We start from the raw sequence: 21041 nt of genomic DNA on the forward strand, positions 1-21041 counted from the left end.
TTTTTCTGATTCCTTATTGGTGCCCACTAATAAGAGTCCTAGTGACTTAGCTGTACCTAGCTTGCAACAAGAAAAACAGCTTTAGCCAAGGACATAGCGAAATAAAATGATGCTGCAGTATCAGGGTCCAAGAAGCTATTCTAAACTCTAATTGGATTAAAGGAATTACCTTTGGATTAGCACCTGGCTAAAATGTAACCTCTAAATTTAGGTTGATATTTGAGGTGTTGGGAAATCATAGTGGAGAGGTGGGGAAGAAGGGAGAAAGTTATTGAAACACACACAGCAGTGGAAGGAAACATTGGAAAATAGAATATAATATATGACAGGAATTTATCAATGGTTGTTTTAATGCATTTTTTCCATAGCATGATCAAATAGTATCATTACATGCTTTATCTAAACTTATCAAATAAAATATACTGTGGACTTATAGTCCTCACGCTTTTATTGTAAGAAGCATACTTATAATAGTGTTTGCCTTAGGAAGATAATTGTTTCCTTCATTCTAATTGTGTCCCTATTTTTCAAACACTTTTTCCAAAGAGCATATCTTATCATTGTAATAGAAAAATATTCTTAAATATCTTTAGGAATTTTAAAAGAAATACAAATCATTTATAAGCTCATGGCTTAATGTAGTTCATTTCATTTTTGTTTATTTATTTCTCATTGTTTTTTCCTTTTGCTTATTGTACATTTTTATTAATATTGGGAGTTTGTTCCATATTTGAATTTAATTGAAAATATTTTAAAGTTGCTGTTGTTGCTAGGTCTTAGAAGCCTTCTTTAGTCTTCCTTATTCATTGTCCAGCTTTCTCATATTTATGAAGTGATTGAAAATAGCATGACTTGAGTTAAGCACACCTTAGTCCCAAGGGTTATATTTTTGCTTTTTAACTATTTTAAGAGATCTTTTGCAACAGATTTACCCAATGCAAAATGTGGTCTGATTTCTTGACTGCTGCTTTCCTGGGCATTGATTGCGAATCCAAGTAAAATGAAACCCTTGACAACATCAATATTATTTCCATTTATCATAATGGTGCTTATTGAGGATTTTGGATTCTTTAGGTTGTTGTGTAATCCAAATTGAAGGCTCTAGTTCTTTATCTTCATCAATAAGTTCTTCAAGTCCTCTTCAAAAGCAAAGCTGTATCATCTGCATGTCTCATGTTGTTAATAAGTCTTCCTCCAATCATGATGCTGCATACTTCTTTGTATAGGCCAGATTCTCAGATTATTTTGTACCATGCTTGAATAAATATAATGAAAGAGTACAACCCAGACAAACATCTTTCCTGATTTTAAACCATTCAGTATCCCCTTATTCTGTTCAAATGACTGTTTCTTAATTTGTGTACAGGTTCTGCATGAGCACAACTAAGTATGCTGGAATTTCCATTCTTTGCAATGTTATCCATAGTTTGTTATGATCCACGTAGTCTTGGTGTAGTCAGTAAAACACAAGTAAGCAAATATCTGGTGTTCTCTGATGTCAGAAATTATATCCTTCATTCCATAAATTTTTTTAAAAATTATATCCTTCATTCCACAAATAAAATTTTAAAAGCATGAAAACCTTTATTAATTAAACAAAAATATCAAATTGTGAAGCTATTGTTTCTCAACTCAGTATTTCCATAGCAGCAACAATGGACTGGAAAAAAAAAAAAGTTTCTTAAATTACTTAACGCTGGACTCAGACGCTCCCAGTCAATGAACTGCTACAATCATGATCCACGTAGTCTTGGTGTAGTCAGTAAAACACAAGTAAGCAAATATCTGGTGTTCTCTGATGTCAGAAATTATATCCTTCATTCCATAAATTTTTAAAAAAATTATATCCTTCATTCCACAAATAAAATTTTAAAATCATGAAAACCTTTATTAATTAAACAAAAATATCAAATTTTGAAGCTATTGTTTCTCAACTCAGTATTTCCATAGCAGCAACAATGGACTGGAAAAAAAAAAAAGTTTCTTAAATTACTTAACGCTGGACTCAGACGCTCCCAGTCAATGAACTGCTACAATCATTTTTTAATTATCTTCAGCAAAATTTTACTTGGTATTAATGATATTGTTTGATGATTTTCACGTTCTGTTGGATTACCTATCTTTCGAATAGTCAGAAATATGGTTCTCTTCCAATTGGTTAGCCAGATAGTTATCTTCTAAATGTCTTGGCATAGATAAGTGAGTGAGGCCTCCACAGTTGCATCAGTTTGTTGAAATTTTTCTGTTTGTATTCAGTCAGTTCCTGAAGACTTGTTTTCCACCAGTGCTTTCAGTGCAGCTTGAACTTCTTCCTTCAATACCATTTGTTCTTGAGCATATTCTACTTCTTGAAATACTTAAACATCGACCAATTATTTTTGGTACAGTAACTTTATATATTCCTTACATCTCCTTTTGACTTTTCGTGTGTCATTTTGTTCTGACTCATAATGACCAAAACACTGCCTGGACCTGCGCCATTCTCACAGTTATTGTTACGTTTGAGCCCATTGTTATTGTCACTATATATTAATCCATCTCATTGGTGTCTTTTTTCTTGTTTGCGTTGATCCTCCACTTTACCAAGCACGATGCTATTCTCCAGGAACGGGCCACTCGTAACAACATGTCCAAAACATGAAAGATGAAATTTCCCCATCTTCATTTCTAAGGAACATTTTGACTGAACTTCTTCCAAAACAGATTTGTTGGTTTGTCTGGAGTCCATAGTGCGTTCATTATTCTTCATCAGCAGCAGAATCACTTCGTAATTTAAGTGTGTTGATTCCTGTTTGATCTTCCTTATTTATTGTCCAACTTTCACATACATATGAGGCAATTGAAATACAATGGTTTGGATTATGTGGACATTAGTCCTCAAAGTAATATCTTTGTTCTTGAACCCGTTAAAGAAGTCTTTTGCAGCAGATTTGCCTAATGTAATACATCATTTGGTTTCTTGGCTGCTGCTTCCATGACTGCTGATTGGGATCCAAGCAAAATGAAATCTTTGAGAACTTCAATCTTCTCTCCATTGGTCCAGTTGTGAGGATTTTTGTCTTCTTTACATTGAGTACATTGAAATCCATTCTGAAGGCTGTAGTTTTTGATCTTCATCATTAAGTATTTCAAGTCCTCTTAGCTTCCAAGGTTTTGCCATCTGCATATCACAAGTTGATCATGAGTCTTCCTCCAATCCCAATGCCATGTTCTTCTTCAGGTAATCCAGTTTCTCAGATTGTTTGTTCAGTATACAGATTGACTAAGTATGGTAAAAGGATACAACTTTTTTTTTTCCAGCCCGTTGTTGCTGCTATGAAAATACTGAGTTGAGAAACCATAGCTTCACAATTTGATATTTTTGTTTAATTAATGAAGGCTTTCATGATTTTTATTTATTTATTTTAAATGTTTTATTTGATAGTTTACATGGAAGAACATTAGCTTTACATTCATCCTATCATATATTGTTTCATTGCCATGATTACAGTCACCTCCATGCATCATCAAACAACCAAAGGGTATACCCCGCAAGTATGCCCCTCGGTCATCAGCACACAGTCCCTCTCCCTCTCTGGGTCTAGGGTCCCCAGTTGTTCCATCTCTCCATGTCATTGTCTCTGCTTCCATTTCTGGCATCACTGTCTCTCTGGGTACGGTCCCGCTCTCCGCTCTTCTCCCTTGATGGTCCCAGGGACCTCCACTCCTGGACTGCAAAGTCAACCACTCCCCTCCTTTTGCTACAAAACATTTACCTTTACATTTCCTACCCTCACAGTCAGTCCTGATAGCAATTATTCACTATTGTACCACAAGAGTCCTATCCCCATCAAAAGGATGCAATGTTGATGAACAACTTTTCTGACTTTAAACCATGCATTATCCCCTGGTTCTGCTCAAATGACTGCTTGTTCATCCGTGTAGAGGTTTCACATGAACACAATTAAATATTCTGGAAATTAGATTCTTTACAATGTTTCCCATAATTTGTTATGATCCATACAATCAAATGCCTTTTTGTAATCAATAAAACATAGGTAAACATCTTTCAGGTATTATCTGCTTTTAGCCAAGAGCCATCTGACATCAGCAATGATATTCTTCATTCCACATCGTTTGGCTTGAATTTCTGGAAGTTCCTTGTCACAGTACTGCTGCAACCATTTTTTTTTATTATTATTATCTTGAGCAAAATTTTATTTGCATGGGGTATTAATGATATTGTTCAGTAATTTTCACATTTTGTTGGATCACCTTTCTTTGGAACAGACATAATTATGAATCTGTTTAGTTTATTGTTACATATTTTCATACAGCTGCTTATTCTCCTGATATTGTACATAATTATCAACATGAAGACTTAAGTTTCATATGTTAATTTCACTGAATATTTTTAAATATATTCACATTATTATATGCTACTAATAATTTTTCTTTTTCGTAAATGTGTAGTATGTCATCATGGCCAAATACTATAATTTACAGTCTCCTGATTTTCTCTGTAAACCTTCACTCAATTCACAATAAAACATTTTGTTTTTTAAAAGCTTCGCAGTGATTGTAATGTGCAGCCTAGAATTGAAAACCATTGTAACCATTTTGTCAAGAAATGTAAGAAAGGGATCTAGTCATCTCAAAGAAGAGATAGTCAAAAGAAAGAACCGTAAACTGTCTGTCCTTCTTTCTTGAATGTCTGGATCTTGATAATTATATTTCTTAATGAACATGGAAAAGCAGTCTTCGTGCCTCACTTTCATAACCTGTAAAACAAGTAATAATAATAATACATACCTCCTGGGGGAGTATGATAATTAGAGTTCTTGACACATAATTAGAATTTCCTTAAAAACTCTATTGCTGTCATCATCATCACCATTATTGTCCTTCAGTGAATAATTGAAAACCATGAAGATAAGTTTTCCCAGTAAAACCAGGTTGGGATCAAACTGGACGAAGTATTCATGATCACCTCCTGGAAGAACTTCAGCTAAAACCAGGTTAAAGAGCTGTGTTGTGTGGGTGGTGAGTCAGGCCAGCAACCTTAGAGGTCATCTCTGTGTCAGAACTATCAGTGACTTAATTTGTAGCCACATTCTCTGGACAAAGTAGGATGTACCCAGCAGGGACAGCCTACACCCTGCAGGCAAGATGCATTGTGAACCCCTGTTTTCTCAAGAATTGTTTTGTGCTACTGTGAAATCCTAAATACATTCTGATTATGAGTACAATAATGCAAAGGGATTTGGAGCCTCAGGGAACTGGATTTTAATAATAAACTTTGCAATTTACTAACTCCAGTTACCAGCTACATGGCCTCAGGCAAGGGATTTACCCTCTCTAAACCTCAATTGCTAAATCTGAAAAACAGGCTTATACCAGTGACTTTATAGAGTTGTTCTAAATATGAAAACTAAAATATGCAGAAGTGTTTTTCTAAGTGCCTGGCATAAATTCCAGTGAGTAGTTGCTGTTATTATCACTATTATGAGATGACAATTAGTCTGTCGACCTTACTAAGCTTGAGGGCAATAACATCTTTGCTCTTTAACACTTTAAAGCAGTCTTTTGCAGCAGATTTGCCTAATGCAATACTTCATTTGATTTCTTTTGAGGATTAAGGTACACTTGACCCAAGCCACGGTATTTTCAATCTCATCATATGCATGCAAAAGTTGAACTATGAATAAGGAAGACAGTAGAAGAATCAACGCATTGGAATTATGGTGTTGGTGTAATTATGGTGAAGAATATTGAAAGACCCATGTTCTTCTTGCAGAAGAACAAATCTTGTCTTGGAAGTAGTACAACCAGAATGCTCCTTAGAAGCCAGATTGGTGAGAATTCTCTCATACTTTGGACATGTTGTATGGAAAGAAACATCGTGCTTGGTAAAATGTAATGTCAGTGAAAAAGAAGAGGACCCTGACAAGATGGATTGACACAGTGGCAGCAACAATGGACTCCAACATGACAATTGTGAGGATAGCACAAGATTTCATTCTGTTATGTATCCTACACATACTATACAGTTATGTATAGTCAGAACTGACTCATCGGTACCTAACAACAACAGGCTTGTGGGCATGAAAGGTCAAGAAACTATGAAGAAGAGCCACAAAGACCCATCATCTCTTCTGGCCACCAACACACAGTAAACTGAGTAAACACTCAGTAAATATAAATTGAATTAAATGGGGCATCAACTGCATTCAAAATACATGTGTCACAGTGAATGGATCTCCAAAGGCCTTTCAGGATTTTGAACCCAATCAGGACAGTCCATGGCAAAGTCTCTCCCTTTTGTAACTTAACAAAGGAACACTGAGGAAAGCAAAGTGGACAAAAAGCAGTATTAAACCTTTGTTTGTTGTTATGTGCTGTGGAGTCAGTTCCAACTCAAAGTGACCCTGTGCAGGGTTTCCAAGGCTGTAAATCCTTATGGGAGCAGAAAGCCTCATCTTTCTCCCACGGAACAGCTGGTAGTTTTGAACTGCTGACCTTGAGATTAACAGTCCAACTCGAAACCAAAGCTCCTTATTAAACCTTTAGAGTTTATCAGTTTTCAAAGAAGTTTAAACCATATAAAAATTATACTTGTTGTTGTTAAGTGCCGTGGAGTCGATTCGGATCCATAGCGACCCTGTATAGGGTTTCCAAGGAGTAACTGGTGAGCTTGAACCGCCGACCTTGAAATTCAAACGGCTTTGCAGTCTGGCGCATTAACCCACAGCACAACAATGTTGTTGTTGTTAAGTACCATGGAGTCGGTTCCGACTCATGGTGACCCTACCCAGGGTTTCCGAGGCTGTAAATCTTTACGGGAGCAGAATGCCTCGTGTGTCTCCCGCGGAACCGCTGGTACTTTCGAACTGCGGACCTTGAGGTTAGCAGCCTGATTTGTAACCACTACGCTAACAGAGCTCTTCAGCGCCACAATAGAGGCTATTAATTCATCTCTTGTGAATGTGTTTTTATTACTTTGTTGACTTTTTATGGCAGAGGTAAACAAGGAGGCTTCAAAAATTCATGGGAAATTTTCATTATCTTTAAATTCTATTTTTCCCAGGAATTTTTTTTTGACATATTTTTAAAAACTTAAAAAAAAATTTTTTTTATTGTGAATTGGGTGAAGGTTTACAAAGCAGATCAGTTTCTATTCAACAATTCATACACATTTTGTTGCATCTCATTGATGGCAAGCCCCACGATGCAACATCACTTATCCCACTTGCTCACTGTATTTCCTGTTTCTGCTCCTCCTTTCCGAACTCACTGAATGTTGTCATTGCATAAATGCTGCACTTTTGATCTCAATGGTTAATTACACTAAGGGGTGCATACCTCGCTAATGCTACTGTATGGCTGCAAATTGAGCCACGGGGATGAGTTCATGTTCAGACTCTGAGGGTGACAAAGACCCATGGTCTCAGAGGTTCCAACAGTCTTTATCTGACCAGTAAGCCTGGCCTTTCTTTTGACTTTTAGTTTGGCTCCACAATTTTCTCCCACTCTAGCCAAGAGAAGGAGAGCCCTTTGTGACCCCTAACGTGTTTTCTTTCAGAGTAGTTGGTAGTGTAGGCAGACACCATATAGCTGGTTGCAGGGTTGTAGAGACTGTTTGCATTGTCTATAAATCCACTGGACTAATTTTTCTCATATGCCTTTGATCTTCATCACTCTTCTTTCCTCCAGACAAGGAGAAACCAATAGTTTCTCCTTAGATGGCTGCTCATGAGCTTTTAAGACCCCAGTTGCTATTCACCAAAGTAGGAAGTAGAACACTGTCTTTGTGGACTATGTTATGTCAAATTATCTTGGTGTCCCCTGAGCCCTTAGACCCAGTGGCTCATTTCTTCAAGGTATTTGGTTGTGTCTAAGAAGTTTTCTTAAGTTTGACCCCTGTATGCTCCACCACACTCATGTATATATTTGCAGCAAAAGTAAATACCCATGTACACATATCCTCTGTCAAACCTTCATATGTGTAGATATACTCCCACTCTCCCTCACACACCTGTTAAGCCTGTGTGTCTATATATGCATTGATTCGTAGGTCACCATTATTGCAGGATTGTGTGTATAACAGTATTTCCCTCTGTTGTCTTTAGCTCTTGTCCTCCTCACAGTGTCTTCTCCTACCTCCATCACTTTTTTGCCAACCTCCCTCTCCATTTTGGCTTCCCCTTTACCCTCCCTTCCCCTTTATCCAAGTTAACACATTTCCATGAACTTCTTGAAGCCTCCTAGTACATGATCAGAGTCCTGGTGTAGCACTATAGGATAAGCACTGATTGCAAACTCAGTTTAAGCCACAAGGACAGCAGTTCAAACTCACCAGCTGCTCCTCGAAAACCCTGTACAGGTTGCTATGAGTCAGAACCAACTTGACAGCACATAACAACAACAGCCCATGGTCATTGTAATAACTTTAGAAAATAGAGCTAAGCAAAAAGAATAAAATCACTCTTAATCACAGCTAGATCAATATATAGATTTTTTTTCTTTAACCTCTTTTGACATTTTCCCAGCCATTAATTAGTCTTTAACATCATTTTTAACAGCTTCATCATATTCCACTATATACCAATATTTGTTAACTCAGATCCTGTTGTTTTTGTGTGCCATTTAGTTTTTTCCCAATCATAGTGACCCTGTAGGACAGAGCAGATCTGCTCCATAGGGTTTCCTAGGCTACAATCTTTACAGGAACAGATCAACAGATTTGTTTTCACCCAACGAGCCAGTGGCAGCTTAGCAGACAAGCTCTTAGCCACCACACCACCAGGGTCCCTTAATTCATATCCTGTATTGGAATTTTAACGGATTGTTAATATTTGTGCTATTGAAAACAAAGTTGCGATAACAGGAATTTAATTTTTCCTACTTTTATAAACCCTGCCTAATTTGATAATTATTCTAACCCTGTCTCCCTTTTCCAAACTTTGCAATGAGCCTAAAAGTAAATATGCTCAATTTAAGAGGAGTTGATTTCTTTCTCAGTCTGCAAATCTGTTCTCAGCTTTAGCTTTGCTATCTTAAGGAAGCTCTTTCCTGCTCTTGTGTCAAGTAACAGATATGCAGTCAGCATTCTTGGTTCTGGTTGCTTAGCTCACTTGGTCAGGGCATGGGACTAATCAGGGCAAGGTCATGGATTTGAATTTCCATATTCTCAGGCCACTTAGTTTAGTGTCCAAAGATACTTTTCCTAGCTCCAAACAGTTGTCATCTAAGCACAGTTGTCATCTAAGCACTAACTCTTTGTTTCTAAAGAACCCTGCAAAAGATCATTTGTGTTGTAGGTCAATACAAACCCATCACCACTACTGGAAAGACAGTGTGTCAACAACTTCGTCATCCCCTGGGAAACGTTGTACAAAAGTGTTGTGTCAAATCACATACAATTGATGAGGTGTTATAGAAAAGAGAGAAATAATAATATTGGTCAAAACAACTGGCTGGATTCAGACCAATTATTTATAAGTTTCATCTGTGAGGTCCCCAGTTTTCCTATGTGAGGCAAATTCAGCAGCATGTTTCAAATTGTGGATAGTGTTGTTACTTACCTGGCACTTTTCTCTTGCAGCTGACACAGCCCTTGGCACTGACGATGTCTATGATGAGAAAGGATGCCAATGTGATGTATCAGTAGAAGACCTTACCCCACCACTTAAAACTGTCATTCGAGCCATCAGGTTGGTTTTTAAAAAAAAAAACCTTTGATAAAAATGATTCAGACACCTATTACTGGTTATTTGAATTTCTATGTTGATAAGGTTCTTTTTCCTACAGGTAAATCTGCTAGAATAATTACTTTCCCTTTTCTTATTCATCCACTTGCCTACTAAGTTCTGAAATATTTTTAATACAAAATTCTGCTGTATTCAACACAAAACTGTTCTAAAAGGTGAGTGAAGTTTGAAAAGCTGAGCCATGCCCAAGAGATTACATGAGAATTGGCTTATTATGTGAAATTGTTAGTTTCAGGACATTTAGCTTGTAGATACAATTGGATTTTTTAAATTATTTTTTATGACATGATGCTCTAATCCATGTTCTGTATTTTGATTTAAACAAACAAACAAACAAAAAAATGAGCTTTAAAAATGGGAAACAGCGTACTTTGCTGTGACTTCCTCCTATCTTACTGAAATGTAATTGTTACAGTCGATCTTAATATGCTTCCTCTGCTGTGCTAAGAGGCCCACTCAGATCAGCTTACATTTATATTCTCAGACCTACCATCATGACCTCCCCCAGAAAATTCAGGGTTTGGACTAAACTAACTGCTATGTGTTCAGCCTGCCCAAAGTAATCTCTTTGAGATTTTGTATCTGTCGGAGAATGTTGGATGTTTGTACTACAAAGAAATATCTCTAATCTTTTTGACTCTATCTGCCTCGACCAAAAAGCTAGAGAAAAAGACTAAAATATCTTAACTAAATTAGTTATTCAGATAAATTTTCTAATCTCAAATATCAACATGATTATTTGCTTCCATTTTTAGGTAGTAGTTTGACATCAAGTTAGACATAGCTTTACTCCATGGTTGGAGTCACGGGGAAGCACAAATGGATTATAAAGATTTCAGTAAATTGTTGGGGGAGGCAAAGAAAATCATGATGTAATGAACATATGCTTACGACAGAAGATATTTAAAATCATCTGTAATGATTATCAAAGTGCCGTGATTTAAATGACAAATTATATGTTCATTCATTCCCTGGGGAACCTAGATGCCTTGGGTAATTTAAACCCAGAAAACCCAAGGATTTGGGGTGTAACACTGTGGGTTAATGCCCTGGACTGCAAGGTCGGTTTGAAACACAAGGTTAGTAGTTCAAGCTCACCAGCCGCTCCTCAGAAACACTATACAGAGTTGCTATGAGTCAGAACTGACTTGACAGCACTTAACAACAACAAATGGATGCCTGAGGCCTTCAGTTAAAGCAAGAGAAATGATCTAGAACTGCACTGTCCAATAGAGTAGCCACTTTCCACATCTGATTATTTACATTTGAATTAATTCAAATTAAACAAAATTCAGTTCATTCATTGCAACTATTCACTTTTCAAGTGATCACTAGTCACAGATGATAGGTTAATGGCTACTACATGGGATCAAGAAAATTTAGAGCATATCCTTCATTTGTAGAAAGTTCTACTGAACATGGCTGGTCTAGATGTCACTTTGAAATTTTCTACATATATTCACTAGATACATCAAAGACCGTAAAGTAAAGATGGAGCAATTCAGTCCAGGATTAGCCCGACCTGAGGCAAGTGCCATAAAATCTTATCTAGTAGGAGCAGATTGTTGTTGTTGTTGTTGTTGTTGTTGTTGTTGTTAGGTGCCATCGAGTCAGTACCGACTCATAGAGACCTTATGCACAGCAGAATGCAACACTGCCTGATCCTGGGCCAACCTCACTACTGTTGCCACGCTTGAGTCCATCGATGCTGCCACTTGGCCAATTCATCTCGTTGGGGGTCTTCCTCTTTTTCTCTGACCCTCCACCTTACCAAACATGATATCCTTCTCCAGTGACTGGTCCCTCCTGACAATATGTCCGAAGTAAGAGAGACGAAGTTTGGCCATCTTGGCCTCCAAGGAGCACTCTGGATGCACTTCTTCCAACACAAGATCTATTGGTTCTTTTGGCAGCCCATGGAACTTTCAATATTCTCCTCCAACATTGCAGCTCAAAAGCATCAATTCTTCTACAGTCTTCCTTATTCACTGTCCAGCTTTCACATGCATATGAGGTTATTGAAAATACCATGGCTTGGGTCAGGCGCATCTTAGTCCTCAAGCAGATTTGTTGTTTTGTTATGTGCCGTGGAGTCGGTTTCGACTCATAGCGACCCTGTACAGGGTTTCCAAGGCTGTAAGTCTCTACGAGAGCAGAAAGCCTCACCTTTCTCTTGCAGAACAGCTGGTAGTTGTTAGGTTTCCTAAAAGTCTTACTTAACCCAGTTGTGTATCATTTCCCAAGACATTCCAAAATTTTCTGCTTTTGTTTCAACAACCTATAAAAAGAATTTTGAGCTGCAAGAAAGAAAATAAAATAGGTTTATTCTGCTAGCTAAGTAAGTGCTTTAGCAGTCACTTAAGATTTACTTCCTGTTGAAACTCACCTGGTTTTTGTAAAGTAAAAGTTTCTTGCTTTTCCTAACTCTTTTTTGGTTCTTATTTTTAACAAGATTTTGTTCTTTCTATGTCTATCCTTTATGTGGATTACCAAAGCTTTGTGTTTGTGACACTTGAGGGAAGGGATGCTTTTCTCCTCCATATCCAGATTCTGCTTACTGTTTTCTATTTTTTTCTTAAATTACTTGTGTGTGTGTGTGTGTGTGTGTGTGAGAGAGAGAGAGAGAGAGAGAGAGAGAGATTGAGATTTGGGTGAAAGTTTATAGAACAAATTGATTTTCTATTCAACAATTCACACAGGACTCCTTCTGAACTTTATCCCTAGACAAATGCTGCCCTTTTAATCTTGAAATGGTTGATTGTTCTAAGAACTATGTACCTCCCTGGTATTATTGTCTCTGGTTTGCTTGAGTCATGGTGTGGCACTGTGGGTTAAGGTGCTGGGCAGCAAAGTTGGTTTGAACTGCAAGGTCAGTGGTTCAAGCTCACCAGTTTCTCCTTGGAAACCCTATGCAGAGTTGCTATGGGTTGGAACTGACTCCATGACACTTAACAATAATGGTTAGCTAAACACAAAGTCCATGGCTCGAGCTCCTTGGAAACCCTATATAGGGTCACTATGAGTCGGAACTGACCCAATATCACTTAACTACTATGATTGTGGTTTGGCTGAAAGTTGAGCCACGGGTGTGCATTCAATTTCAGGCTAGAAGGATGTCTAAGCGCCATTGTCTCACGGGTTCTACCAGTCTCTGTTTAACCAGTAAGCCTGGTCTTTTTTGTAAGTTTGAGTTTTGTTTCACATTTTTCTCCCACTTTATCCAGGACTCCTATTGTGATCCCTTTCAGAGCAATCAGCAATTATAGCCAAGCACCATCTAGTTCTGATCTCAAGGTCATGGAGACTGGATCTTAAATTGCTTTTTAAGTTTAATTTGGAATTACAGACTTCTATAAAAATAATATGTACACTTAATACTTTAATAACTTAGTTGAAAACTTTTGACTCAGTATAATTTCTAAAGATATTTGTAAGGACCAATCAATATAGTTAGCATATTTGAAAAGGAATTTGCAAATACAAATACCTAAATCTTATGCAAAAGGGACTTTTCCTGAGGATTGTAATTACATAGATCAGTTCAACATCAGTTAGCTAGGTATTTTTTGCCAAAAGACCTTTTGCAACTCATCTTAAATATTATTTTATAGATATACTATACATTGCAAGTATGAACCATCAAATATTCTTCTTTGAAATGCAACTTCATGTTTTGTTGTTTTTTATTACAAAAATATATATGAAACTCTTAACGAATTTGGACAGGGTCCATCTCCTCTGTATCAATCCAATTTTAATATATGTGTTGCCAAAGCAAGCACTGAAGTAGCAACTTTACTTTGGCATTTTCCTTGTTATATTTTGGTTGTTTGATTATTTAATATGAATATTTGAACATGCCTTTTGTATTTCAGGAGCTCTTACAGAAATAATTTCTCATGAAAGTTAATTGAAAATTAAAATGTGTAGTAGAAAGTATGCATTTCACCGCAAGAATGAGAGCATGGAAAATAATATTACATTCACAAAGTCAAAATTATGATTTTGGTTTATGAATATTTATTAAGCTTTACTATTTTCTAGTTACTTTAGAAAATAAATATTTCTCAGACAGTAAGATGATTTAAGGCACACTTTGAACTTGTCTGGACTATATTACCCAAATGAACTTTGAGATTTTTTTTTTTAAATGAATGATGTCACTGTTTTATAGTCTAGTGAAAAATTACTATTCTTAGACTATTTCCAAAACATTTCTGTTACTCATAAGAATACTTAACTTTGTGTATTTATTCTGAGATTACCACAGATTTTTCTCAAAATGTTATTTTATGTGAATGCACAAGGTAGGTGGGAATGTGTTCTGAAAGTCAGTAAGTATCCCTGCTAGCATAGTGGGTTATGAATTGGGTTGCTAACCACAAGCCCAGCAGTTGGAATCTACCAGCCGCTCCATGGGAGAAAGATGTGGCTTTCTGTTCCCGTAAAGACATACAGCCTCAGAAACCCCATGCAGAATCAATATGAGTCAGAATCAACTCCAAGGCACACAACCACCGCTACTGCCACCGGGTCTCTTGTGCTGACATAAGAGAAATACAACAAGTGGATGGCTTTAATAAACAGACAGTTATTTTTCCCATTTTAGGAGGTTAGAGTCTGAATTCTGAAGCTCTAGGAAAAGGTTTCTCTCTCTGTTAGCTTTGAAGGAAGATCCTTGTGTCTTCAGCTGCTGACTTCTGGTTCCTTGGAGATCTCATTGCCTTGTAGTTAAGTGCCATCAAGGCTATTCCAACACATAGCAACCCTATATAGGATTTCCAAGAAGCAGCTGGTGAGCTTGAATCACCAACCTTGCAATTCAAATGACTTTGCAGTCTGAAGCATTAGCCCACAGCGCCACACCAGGACTCCATTGCCTTGGCATCTGTCTTATCCCATCTCTGTATTTTGCTCACCCTTTCATCTATTTTACATCTCAAAAGAGATTGACTCAAAATACATTGTGTACTAATTCTGCCTCATTAACATAACACATGGAATTCCCAAATGGGGTTATAATTATGGGGACAGAGGTTAGTATTTACACAGTTCAATCCAAAGCATTCTACCTTTGGTCCCCCAAATTCATAACCTTCCCCCATTCACTCCATTGTTGTTTCTGTTGTTGTAAAGTGCCAACGAGTAGGTTCCAACCCATACTGACCCTGTGTAAGGTTTCTGAGGAGCAGCTGGTAAGCTTGAACCACCAACTTTGTGGTTCAAACCAACTTTGCAGTCCTGCACATTAACCCACAGCACCAAACCAGACCCCAAAGCGCCTGGACAGGGTTTCCAAGGAGTAGCTAGTGAGCTTGAACCATCAACCATGTGGTTCAAACCAACTTTGCAGTCCAGCACATTAACCCACAGCTCTACATAAAATCTCATCTTTTGAATCATATACATAAAATATGAGTGAGAGTTTAGGTGTATTCCAACTATCTTGGGGCATGTGTGAATCTGTGAAATCTAGATCACAAGTCATCTGTTTCCAAAGTACAATGGTGGGACCAGCACAAGGGAGACATTCCTGTTAAAATGGGAGAAATTGGAAGAAAAGAAAGGAAATCCAAAACCCAGCAAATAATTTACATTAGCTCTCAAGATTTGAAAATAATCCTCTGTTCTCTGAGACCAACTGGGCAATGGTCACACCCTGTGGGTTCTGGCTGGAATCCCCTCCACCTTTGACTTCAGCTCCACTTTCCAGGTCCTCTGGGATGACAATGCTACTCCCTTATTATTCGTTGTTGTTGTTGTTAGGTGCCATTGAGTCAGTACCAACATAGCGACCCTATGTACAACAAAACGAAACAACTTCACAATTGTTGCCATGCTTGAGCCCATTGATGCTACCACTTTGCCAGTCCATCTCATTGGGGGTCTTCTTCTTTTTCTCTGACCCTTCACCTTACCAAATATGATATCCTTCTCCAGTGACTGCTCCCTCCTGACAATGTGTTAAAAGTATGAGAGATGAAGTTTGGCCATCCTGGCCTCCAAGGAGCACTCTGGCTGCACTTCTTCCAAAACAGATCTGTTGGTTCTTTGGGCAGCCCATGGCACTTTCAGTATTCTCCTCCAACACCATAAGTCAAAAGCACCAATTCTTCTATGGTCTTCCTTATTCACTGTCCAGCTTTCACACGCATATGGGGTTATTGAAAATACCATGGCTTGGGTCAGGTGCACCTTAGTCCTTAAGCTGACATCTTTGCTCTTCAACACTTTAAAAAGGTCTTGTGCAGAAGATTTACCTAATGCAATACGTCGTTTGATTTCTTGACTGCTGCTTCCATGAATGTTGATAGTTGACCCAAGAAGAATGAAGTCCTTGACAACTTTAATCTTTTCTTCATTGATAAGAATATTGTTTATTGGTCCAGTGGTGAGGATTTTTGTTTTCTTTACAATGAGATGCAATCCATATTGAAAACTGTGCTTTTTGATCTTCATCAGTAAATGTTTTAAGTCTTTTTCACTTTCAGCAAGCAAGGTTGTATCATCTGCATATCACAAGTTGTTAATGAATCTTCCTCCAATCCTGATGCCACGTTTTTCTTCATAGAACCCAGCTTCTCAGATTATTTGTTCAGCATACAGGTTGAATAAATATGGTGAAAGAATACAAGCCTGTTGCACAACTTTCTTAATTTTAAACCATTCAGTGTTCCCATGTTCTGTTCAAACAACTGCCTCTTGGTCCAGGTACAGATTCCTCATGAGCACAGTTAAGTGGTCTGGAATACTCACACTTTGTAAGGCAGCCCTATTCTCCTAGTCCATCTGAGTGGTGACTTAACCAGCAGACCCCCATTCTTCTACCTCTGATATACATAGAGCATCCCCACCCATCCAGCTTTGGATGATAACCTTATCACCCTGACATCTTAACAGCAGCCCCACATTTCTGAAGCAAATTGGCAAAGATTCAACTCTCTGAAACCTAAGAAGCTGTGGCCCCACCCTTTGAAACCCAGAAGGCCCAGCTTCCCATGTGCCTTCCATCAGTTCTGGTGATCTCTGAACTGCTCCAAGGATGGCCCCTTTTTTTCTTGGACGACAATAGATGTAGCTCCTTTGAACTGTTCTTTCCTTTCATTCTTTCTTTTTCATCTGTAGTCTAAGTTGATGGGTTTTCTGCTGGGGTAGTCAGATCTATCAGTCACAGGAGTAATCGCTTTAACAAAAGACTGTGCAGCCATATCCTTGGTAAACATTCTAAGACACATGTCCTTTGTTTGTACAACAGAAATTTTTAAAACTTTAAGTTCTGATTTCATTTTGCACAGTTTATTTATAAGTCCATCTGTTTCCTCTTGCATTTTATTATAAGTGGAAAGAAGAAACTACAATCTTGCTTAGAAATCTTACTTAGAAGAGCTTGCTTAGAAACTTCGTAAGGCAGATATCCAAGTTCATCACTTACAAATTCTACCTTCCACCAAACAGCTGAGCTTAATTCAGATAAGCTCTTTGCCACTGCATAAAAAGCATCACCCTTCCTCCATTGTTCAACCACATGTTCATCATTTACTTTTAAGCCTTACTAGAAACAAACTTAACATCCACATTTCTAGCAACATTCTGTTGCTGGCACCATATGCATTCTCTGAGATGACAGACTTTTACTACAGTTTTTACTTCCTTCAGAACCCTCACCAGAATTGCCTTTGATGTCTGTGATTCTACCATAATCTCAAGGCAATCTAGGCTTTCACTATTAGGTGCCTTAAAACTCTTACAGCATCTACCTTTACCTAATTATAAAGCCACTTCCACATTTTAAATATCTGTTAAAGCAGTACTCCACTCTTTGGTAACAAATTCTGTCTTTATCTAGTGTTGCTATAACAGAAATACCACAATTTAGATGACTTTAACAAACATTTATTTTCTCATAACTTAGTAGGCTAATTGTTCAAATTCAGAGTGTCGGCTATAGGGAAGAATTTCTCTCTGTCAACTTTGGAGGAAGGCCCTTGTCTCTTAGTTTCTGTTTCCTGGTTGCTTGGAGATCTCCACATGTTTTGGCATCTATCCTTGTCCATCTCTCTTCTGCTCAAAATGTGATACAAAAATAATGTTTTGTTTTAAATAATAAATTCAAAATTAAAAGTCATACTATAAAACAACCAAAAAAGATATCAGAATATTTTTTAATAAGAAAAACTGTATTGTAAATTCCTTTCCTGAATTGGCTAGATAGTTTCTCATATATGCATACTAAGGCAACTTAGAAGTAAAGGTTAAGCATTTGGGGAAATAGCTTTGTCTATTTACACAACAAAATGCAAAGCTTACATCCTTTTTTTTTGGTTCAGTTACTCTATCTAGTATGGACACCACTCTTAATAAGATCCAAAAAGTAATTTTTCTCTCATCAGCTTATTTTATACAATCATGTTTTATGTCAATCATTTATCATACAACCTGCTCTTTTTATGAAGATAATCAAAACAACCCAATGGAAATTACTCATTACTTTGAAGAAAAAATGATTGAGAAGCTGTTGGAATTGTCAGGTTCTTAACATTTTTTACTATCTCCATTCAAAAAATTATCATGCCTGCTATGTTTCACATTGTGCAAATTTTCCTTTCTAAGCCAAACTAGCCTTCTAGAGAAGCAAATAAATAAAACTGAGTTTTATTACAACTGAAAGGATTCTATAGTTGAAACTGCAACCTGCCTGTACCCTGATACCAGTAGTCACTTCTATTCCCACCTTACCCTTTCCCCAGGCAGCTCAGGACACATGGTCACCTCTTAATGTTGCCATTTACTTATTGGGGAGTAAGGATAATAATCGTTTTTAATTCATAGGGTTGTGATGAGAACTAGATTAATTAAAATTTGCAAAGCACTTAGAAAACAGTGTCTGCTGAGCACTATATAAATGCTAACTATTGTTATCCTCTTGGACTCCTGGTATGGTGCTGTAGGGGTAGCACTATACTGTAAATCACAAGGTCAGCAGTTCAAACCCACCAACTGCTCCTTGGAAACTCTTTACAGAGTCAGTACGAGTCAGTAATGACTTGACAGCACTTAACAACAACCTTGCTACCCTCAGAGTCCTGTTGTGGCTCTGTAGGATAAGCCCTAGACTGCTAACCCCAAGGTCACAGTTCAAACCAGCCAGCCACTCTTTAGAAACCCCATACAAGTTCACTATAAATTGAAACCAACTTGACAGAACTTAATGACAATACCATTGTTATCTGCAAGTTTCTGGGTTCCTTAGTGCCTTCCCAGCTTGCTGCTTCCAGTGCCCATCTTCTCCTCTGACTCAGTGGACCCTCTCCTCTCTGAGCTCCACCTAGTTCCATAGTAAATCCCCTAACAGGAGTGGTCCTTTCACTTTTCTGAGTAGTGCTCCCAACTTCCAAATGTTTGCAGCCTTGTTTGCTTGCATCCCTTCCCCAGGAACTACTTCATGTTACCTCATGAAGTTATCTCCTCACCAGGGCAAGTAAATTACTTGGATTAGCCACCCAAGGCTGAAAAAGCAAAGTTTCCCCCAATCATGAAGCAATAATCCAAGAACTCTCTCCCACTTGCTCCTCAGGATGAGTTTGCTGCCTCTCCAGGTACCTTCTCAAGAAATTAGAGGACAGTGTGAGACGTAGACATTACCATCCTTTCCACTGCTTCTTCCCTTCACACAAAGTCCTGAGTACAGATTCTTTAAAGGTCTCCAAAGAGATCAGTGTATACACTCAGAAAAAAATGCTTAGTGAGCTCCTACTCTGCACCAGACACAGAGATTATTATTAATATTGTTAAGTGCCATCAAGTAGGTTCTGACTCATAGTGACCCAATATAGGGTTTCTGAGAAGCAGTTGGTGAGTTTGAAACGTGACCTTGTGGCTCAAACTGACCTTGTGGTGCTGTGCTTATCCTACAGCGTCACACCAGGACTCAGGAACAGAAGTTAACAAAATGGACCTCTGTTTAGATTCTTGAAGAGCAACAGAAAAGTAAAGAGTCATTAATTAGCAACATAGAGCAATATATCACTGCACTAAAGAAGTGGAAGATGGCGTAAGCAGATGCAAGATCAGTACTTCTGTGGAAGGAAGCATTCCAGGACGATCCTGGGAGAAAGGGTATCAACACAGAAATCCTGGAAATAACTAGGTATTGGAGGAGAGGGGAGGGAGGGATGCTTAGACAGAAGGAAATGCTTTTACACAGAATGAAAGGTGGCCATAAAGAGCATGTGTGTTGGAAGAAGGCAGTAAGAGGAGAGTACATATTAGGCTGAAGGGAGGAGCAGACACCTAAAGATTTTTAAACACAGAAATAAGTTTATCAGGTTAGTGCTTTTGACTCTCAACTTTAAGAAGACGATTCTGATTGTAGTGTAAAGATGCATTGTAAAGGGGGACTACAATTGTAACAATAACTGGATCTACTGGAACTTTGGTGGTGGTTATGTGCCATGGAGTCGGTTCCAACTCATAGTGACCCTGTACAGGGTTTCCTAGGCTGTAGATCTTTACGGGAGCAGAAAGCCTTATCTTTTTCCCACGGAACAGTTGGTAGTTTCTAATTGCTGACCCTGAAATTAGCAGCCCAATTCATAACCACTACGCTACCAGAGCTCCTACCTGGAACGTTGTTGTAGTTGTTAGGTACCATCGAGTCGGTACTGACCCATAGCAACCTTATGCACAGCAGAATGAAACAGTGCCCGATCCTGGGCCAGCTTGAGTCCATCGATGCTGCCACTTGACCAATCCATCTCGTTGGGAGTCTTCCTCTTTTTCTCTAACCCTCCACCTTACCAAACATGATATCCTTCTCCAGTGATTGGTCCCTCCTGATAATATATCCAAAGTATGAGAGACAAAGTTTGGCCATCTTGGCCTATAGGGAGCACTCTGGCTGCACTTCTTCCAAATCGGATCTATTGGTTCTTTTGGCTGCCCATGGCACTTTCAATATTCTCCTCTAACACCATAACTCAAAAGCATCAATTCTTCTACAGTCTTCCTTATTCACTGTCCAGCTTTCGCATGCATATGATGTTATTGAAAACACCATGGATTGGGTCAGGCACACCTTAGTCCTTAAGCTGACATCTTTGCTCTTCAACACTTTAAAAAGGTCTTGTGTAGCAGATTTGCCTAATGCAATACGTCGTCTGATCTCTTGACTGCTGCTTCCACGAATGTTGATAGTTGATCTAAGAAGAATGAAGTCCTTGACAACTTCAATCTTTTCTCCATTGATAAGAATGTTGTTTATTGGTCCAATGGTGAGGATTTTTGTTTTCTTGA

At 38.1% G+C, this 21041-nt stretch overlaps 1 protein-coding gene across 5 annotated transcripts in view; it reads left to right on the forward strand.

The window, feature by feature from the left end:
* KCNQ5 (potassium voltage-gated channel, KQT-like subfamily, member 5) overlaps positions 1–21041 on the forward strand; it is a 771186-nt gene that overhangs the window by 708576 nt on the left and 41569 nt on the right. For 4 of the 5 annotated variants that reach the window (XM_006835755.1, XM_006835757.1, XM_006835756.1 and 1 more), the window contains one exon: positions 9584–9692. The exons of the other annotated variant lie outside the window; for it this stretch is intronic. In XM_006835755.1, the coding sequence (XP_006835818.1) occupies positions 9584–9692 (109 nt within the window). The remainder of the gene's footprint in view (positions 1–9583; positions 9693–21041) is intronic. 5 annotated transcript variants of the gene reach the window in all.

This window comes from Chrysochloris asiatica, unplaced genomic scaffold (genome assembly GCF_000296735.1).
Source record: "Chrysochloris asiatica unplaced genomic scaffold, ChrAsi1.0 scaffold00019, whole genome shotgun sequence".
Taxonomy (NCBI): Eukaryota; Metazoa; Chordata; class Mammalia; order Afrosoricida; family Chrysochloridae; genus Chrysochloris; species Chrysochloris asiatica.